Below are 6,876 nucleotides of genomic sequence, written 5' to 3'. Positions count from 1 at the left end.
ATGCCAAATATGACTTTGGTCTCCCTTTTTGGGGGAGTTGCGCTCTTTGCCTGCCACACCCCCACACCCCGCTCAATCCCCCCCCAAAAGTCCTCAGGCCATTTTTATCGTGTGTGTGTGTGTGTGTGTGTGTGTGTGTGTGTGTTTGTGTGTCTTTCTGAAGATCCCTGGAAATCCATGCTAGCCAGCCTTCTTTCCTCCTCCCTCCCACCCAAAATATCCAAGGGGAGGGGAGGGGAGGATGGTCTCGGGAGTCTGAAAAACTTGAAGTCCCCCCTGTCGTGGGTGTGTCCTCCCCCTCCCCGGCCGATCCACACAGGGCGGGGGAGAGCAGAGCGGGGGGGGCCCCTCCCCAGGTCATTGCTGCCTTCGATGTCCTTCTCGTGCCGCGTTGCTTTTCCTTGCTCTTGTACTCATAATGGCGACCGCGACGATGATAATTTAACCCAGTAGCCAAGGTCATGTCTGTGCATGTGGGATTTTCCCCCTCTCTCCCACCCAGAGCCCCCTCCCCAATTTCCCCCGGGGTCTGGAGCTGCAAGGGGGCACCCATTTTGTGGGGGGGAGGCGGGTCGGCCGCAGTCAGGACCGAGAACCGGCCACCCGGGGGGGGGCTTTTGCCCCCGCCTTTTTTTTTTTCTGTCACGAGCAATAAAGTTATTTTGGGTTAAATTCGGTTTGTCTGGTTTGTCGGGAAGCTGGCTTCAACACACACACACACACACCAATGTCCCTTTAAGCACACAATTGTGCAACAGGTAAGCTTGGACTGAACAACAGGGTCGGTGAGGGACAGTTCAAAAGTGACGACGTCCCTTTCAAATCGTCCCTCTCCCAATTAAGATGCACAGAGTTGGAAGGGACCTTTGAAGGTCCTCTAGTCCAACCCCCTCACCCCCAACCCCTCTCACGCCCAAGTCCCTGAAAAAAAAAAGAGCAACGGACGGCCGTCACTGCGACATTCCCCCCCCCCCGCAGCTACGCGGTCGAAATTCAGGCGCTTGGCGAGGGCTTCGCACTTACAACATTTGTGGTATGTGCCCTGGGGGTGTGTGTGCGTGTGTGGGTGTGTCACACGATCCGCCTTGTGTGACCTTGCGACAAGGAAAGTCACTGGGGAAGCCGGATTCACTCTCGCAAGCTGGTGACTGGACGTGTCGAGGGCAGCGCTCCACTTAACGGCGGCGGCAAGAAAAGGTTGTGACATGAGGCAAAACGGGTGTGTGAAAACAGGTCATTTCCCTCCCCCCCACCACCATCCAAAGGACCCCAACTGACCAAAAGGACTTGACCGGCCTCCGTGACGGTGCCATTTCTGGACAGCAAAAGACGGGGCAGAGACAGAGCTTAGCAACCAAAAACAGCTTTTATTTGTGGACACACACACACACAGAGACACACAACCTGGAGGGTGGAAGGCTCTTACAGACAGGATGACACAAACGGGACACCCCTCCCACCCATCCTCAGCCCGGCCTCTTTCTCCCACCTCACCCCCCCCCCGCAAGGCCCGGCTATTGTTCCAGCTCATTTCCCAAGGGAAGGTGTCTGCGGAACTCCCCGCCACAAGCTGCCAGCCGTTCAGGGCGGGAATGCCCTATTTCTCCTCCTCCCTGCACCCCACCTCCCACAAACCGACCAGGATGGGCTCCTCCTCCTGCCCGCCGCCCCCCCCGATCTCCCAAGATGGTGCCCGGCCTCCTCAGGCCCTGCGCCGGGAAGCCAATTCTAGCCTCAAGGCACCAGTCCTCACGGTGGCGATTTGCAAACCGAGACCTTCGGAAGATATTGGCGGGGGGGGCGGGGCGGGGTTGGACTAGAGGACCTACAAGGTCCCTTCCAACTCTGATGATCCGTTATATTGGTATAGTAGCGCCGCCTCCAATTTGGCTGGTCTTCGCTGCAGCTTTGTGGCAGCGCTCTCTGGGGGAGCTGGACTACAACTCCCATCCTCCGCGGGCACCTGGATGGCAGCTCCCTGAGGGTTCAAGGCCTGGTTGTGGTGTTTGGTTTTGTATTTTTTTTTTGCAGAGTTTTAAATGTTGGGGAGGGGCAGGAAATTGTGTGGGCGGGGCCGCCCCACGCTCATTTTGGGAAAAAGGCCACTGGCGGGGTTGACCCCGCCCTCCTCCTGAGCCCCATTATTTGGGGGGAGGGGAGAGGAGAGGAAGGGGCTTCTTCCCCCCCTCCCTCCTCTCTGGGGGAGAACCTCCATGTTCAGAGGCACTCTATCTCTCTTTTTTTTCCTTCCCGGCACCCACCAAAGCCGCACAGCAACAAAATCCGAGCATTGGCCTCGTGACTATTTGAGGTGGGGGGGGGCGAGGGTCCCCCACCTTCCCTCGGAGTGGGGGGACGACACGCACATCAGGACCATTGCAGCAAGAAAGGGTTAAAAAACAGGCAACTACAACGATGACGATGACAATAATAATAATAATAATAATAATAATAATAATAATAATAATAATAATAATATAACTGTATGCTTTTTTTAAAAAAAAACCTAATTATTATGAATGTCCTGTTCCTGTCCAGCCTCCCCCAACCCTCTCCCCAAATTTATTTACAATCTGGGGCTGCTCAATTAAACCTGGATTTTCCAAAGAGGTCCAGGCCGGTTTCCTTCTCTGCCTCCTCCTCCCCGCGCCCCCCCAATAAGACCAGTTCAGGACACCCCCTGCCACTCCCAGGACAAGCCCAACAGAGGGGAAGGGGGAAATCTCCCCAGGTCCCGTTGCAGCCAGGGGGTGGACTTCAAACATTTTAACAACCGGTTCTCGGCCTGGTGGCTGGCTGGGAGTGGCCACGGTGGGCCTGGCCTACTCGGCCTCCTGCACCACGGCTGGAGGGAGGTGGGTTTTTTTTCACCCTCCGTGGGCTCCGGAGGCTTTCCTTGAGCCTCCAGGAGGGCGAGAACCTCCTTCCCGGACTCCGGAGGCTCTCCGGAAAGCGGGCCCATTTCCAGCCTTCCCAAGCTTCCGAGGGGCCCGTTTTCTGCCGTCCTCGAGCCACTGTGCAGGCACTGGACTGATCTGGGATCCAACATGGGTGCGTGGGGACTCCCGGGGTGGGCGCAGCGAGGGGTGGGATTCGCCGGTTCACCGAACCAGCCGTAAAATTAACAACCGGTTGGGAACCGGGTCGCTCGAACCAGTGCAAACCGGGAGCAGCCCACCCTTGCTTGCCTCCCCTGCCCAATCTGCCCCAAATTGGGGGGGAGGGGGGGCAGAGTGCCCAGCCAGGGCTCTATCTATGGGCCCCTCCCAGCTCAGTCGATTCACCCTGGAAGCCCAAGCCAAGAGGGGGGAGGGTTCTCCTAAATTATTTTCTCCCCACCACCACCACCGCGCCAGCATTAATCTTTGCTCATCCGGCCCCCCCCCATGCCCAAAAAATGGATTCTCCCATTCGGTTAAAACTATTCCTTGAATCTTAGCGCCATTTTAAGATGGCTGGACTTCAACTCCCAGAATTCCCCAGCCAGTTGAAGTCCAGCCATCTTAAAATGGCCGAGGTGGAGAATTACTGGCTTAACACCACGAAAGCTGCTTTTTTATTCCCACTTTGGCTCCCTCCTCCCCCGAAAGCATCAATCCCTCGATTAATCTTCTTTCTGGTCCTTATTAGTACTAATCCGGGTCATTAATGAATTTGGGTGCCGCAGAGCGTCTGCCGGGATAATCCCAGCTCCGTTTGTTATCGGAAACGACACAAGAGACCCTCCAGAGATCACACTTGGTCATCACGCACATATACAAATGCACACACACGCACAAACACAAACACGCACACTGAACACCGACCCACAGAGAACCCTTCAAGGCAAAAAAAAAAAAAGAGAGAGATTTTTGCTTGCAAAAATAAAAAACAAAGAAGGGAGTGTTTTGGTTTGGATGGTAAACAAACACACACACCATCATCCTGGGCCCTCCACGGCCCTCTTTAATTCCCAGGCTGGGAATCATAGGACATGTTATAAAGGCCGACCCCCCCCTTTCTGCTCCAGGCCGCGAAAGCTATTTCAAAAATGAGGCGTCGCGTCACCTACTGGCATTTTGTGGTCGGGAATGTTCCCAACAAAAGGGTCTTTTAAGAGGCCGGGTGGCGATTTAAGGCCTCCGTGTGAATTTGCAGGTGAGGTGTGTGGGGTTTTTCTTTTTGGCCACTGGGTGAAAAAAATAAATAATATATTGTCATCTTTTTTAAAGAGCCAGCTTAAGGCAGGGGATGCTCCCAAGCGTGCAAAATTTGCACGCCACTTTGGCGGGTGGGACCGGCGGAAGGCGAATCCCTGGATTTTTGCACCCGGTCAGTGAGGTCCCCCGTTTGCCAAGCGGGGCCTGCAAACCCCACTTTCCCCTTTCCACTCCCCACAACACCCACCTCCATCTCTACGACACAAAGAAACACCGAAAAAGCCACAGCAAAGATGGGGAGGGGGAATCTCGCGCAAGCCCCCCACAAAACAGACACCTCACAGAGAAACACAGCTTGGCACAGAGCGGACCCCCCCTCGGCCAACCTTCCCTGGGCAGACGCAGCAACTCCAGGGGGAGGGCCCCCACCTGGAGCCAGGGGACCCCCCTCCAGCTAGACCAGAGCGTAGTCAAACTGGCCACGCTCCAGCCCTTCCTTGTGGTCAGTCCAGGACGAGGCCGGCATGCGGCTGTAAGGGTCCAGCAAGATACGGAAGCATCGCACCATGAGCATCACGAGGAAGATGAGGAGGAAGATGACGAAGGCAAAGACGGTTTTCTGCTCGGCGTCCATGCCCGGGGTCCCGGGGCTGGACTCCCCCTGCCCGGGAGACAGCAGTTCATAATCCAGGGTCGAGACGTCGTCCATCACAGCAGCGACGGAAACCCACCGCGAGGCTGAAGGTGCCGGGAGAGAAAAAGCGGAGGCGATGGTGGAACCTGGCCAGTCAGGCAGCCCCCATTCTTCCTGCGGGAGCTAGGCCGTGGTGGGCAGCGGGGGAGGGCCGGCGGGGCCACAGCCGTGGGCTTCAGGCACCTAGAAAAGAAGTAGAGGGAGAGAAGGTCCCCCCAACCATTTTGCCTCCGACGAGCAGCATGGATGCCCGGGGGAAACTCTGAGGGGTGAGGATCTGCAGCTGCTCAGCCGGCTGCACAATTGTTGGGTCTTTATCTACCATATCCATCCATCCATCCATCCATCATCTCTATCTTTATCTACTGTAATCTATATCTGTCTCTCTCTCTCTCATCTCTCTCTTATCTATCTATCTATCTATCTATCTATCTATCTATCTATCTATCTATCTATCTATCTATCTATCTATCTATCTATCTATCTATCTATCTATCTATCTATCTATCTATCTATCTATCTATCTATCTATCTATCTATCTATCTATCTATCTATCTATGATCTATCTATAATCTATCTATCTATCTATCTATCTATCTATCTATCTATCTATCTATAATCTATCTATCTATCTATCTATCTATCTATCTATCTATCTATTTCCTGCAATCAAGTTTGGTGCGATTAACCTTGAGTTTGTATCTATTATTTCCTCTTGTATTGTTATGGTTGAAGCTGAAGTATTCATTGACAGGTAGGATATTGCAATATATGGTTTTATATACTATACTTAGATCAGACCGAAGGCGGCGTAGTTCAAGGTTTTCTAGGTCTCGAATTTCAAGTCTGGTGGCAGAAGGTATTCTACAACGAGTAGAGGAGTGGAGAACTCTTCTTGTGAAATATTTCTGGACTTTCTCAACTGTGTTAATATCAAATATATAATGTGGGTTCCAGACTGATGAGCAGCTATATTCGAGTATTGGTATAGCAAATGTTTTGTATGCTCTAGTTAATAGTGTAATATTACCAGAGAAAAAGCTACGTAGGATTAGGTTAACAACTCTTAATGCCTTTTTGGCTAGGTAGCTACAATGGGCTCTAGCACTTAGATCATTAGAGATGAGTATTCCAAGATCCTTGACAAGAGTTTGGATCATCAACAAGGTCTTGACTATTCAGCCTGTATTTTATTTTCTGATTTTTTTTGCCAATATGTAGGACAGAGCATTTATTTGTTGAGATTTGAAGTTGCCATTTCTTTGACCATTCTGATACATAGTCGAGGTCTTTTTGAAACGTAGCTGTATTGTCTGTGGTGTTGAATAGCTTTACATTGTCAGCAAAGAGAACTCAGTTGCTCTTAGTATGATCACAGAGGTCATTTATGTAGCGTATGAAGAGAGTTGGTCCTAGAACACTGCCTTGGGGGACACCACTATTGACAGGTATAGAATTTGACAGGACACTCCCAATTTTGACCATTTGTTGTCTGTTTGACAGGAATGCTTCTATCCAGCTATGTAGGTGTCCAGAGATACCATAAGATTTTAGTTTTAGGAGTAGTTTGTCATGTACCACTGAATCAAAGTCTGTGTAGATTGCGTCTATTGCTTTGCCCTGATCGAGTTGTGTAGTCCATATGTTTTTGCTGTGTAAGAGTTGCAGATTGCAGGATAGTTTTTTTCTGAAACCAAATTGTTTATTAGAGAGTAGGTTATTTGTCTCTAAGTGGAGGATCTACCATCTTCTATTTGTCATCTATGTATATCTATCATATATTTATCTACCTATAATCTATCTATCTATCTTATTTATCATTGATCTCTCTGTCTTTCTCTGTCTACCTATCTACCATCTTCTATCTATATCTACCAATCTACCTACCTATTTATCTATCTTTATCTACCTTATCTATCATCTATCTATCTGTCTCTGTCTGTCTATCTATCTACCATCTATTTATCTATCTACCATTTATCTATCTTCTATCTTTTACCTACCTACCTATCATTTACTTACCTACCTACCTCTATCTATCT

The 6,876-nt window shown here is 50.8% G+C and overlaps 1 protein-coding gene across 1 annotated transcript; it reads right to left on the bottom strand.

The window, feature by feature from the left end:
- Positions 1-4,465: 4,465 nt before the first annotated feature.
- CTXN1 (cortexin 1) lies at positions 4,466-5,003 on the bottom strand. The gene has a single exon (XM_026722497.2). It carries the CDS (start codon positions 4,846-4,848, stop codon positions 4,594-4,596), a length of 255 nt encoding a protein of 84 aa, XP_026578282.1. The 5' UTR covers positions 4,849-5,003; the 3' UTR covers positions 4,466-4,593.
- Between the last annotated feature and the right edge of the window lie 1,873 nt (positions 5,004-6,876).

Source organism: Pseudonaja textilis, chromosome 1, assembly GCF_049901715.1.
Source record: "Pseudonaja textilis isolate UNSWEBS1 chromosome 1, rPseTex1.2, whole genome shotgun sequence".
In the NCBI taxonomy this organism is placed as follows: domain Eukaryota; kingdom Metazoa; phylum Chordata; class Lepidosauria; order Squamata; family Elapidae; genus Pseudonaja; species Pseudonaja textilis.
The sequence above is the reverse complement of the archived record's forward strand: the minus strand, read 5'-3'. Positions and strand labels throughout refer to the sequence as shown.

Coding starts and splice junctions, on each gene's coding strand:
- CTXN1 (XM_026722497.2), bottom strand. CDS start 4,848: ATGGACGACGTCTCGACCCTGGATTATGAACTGCTGTCTCCCGGGCAG.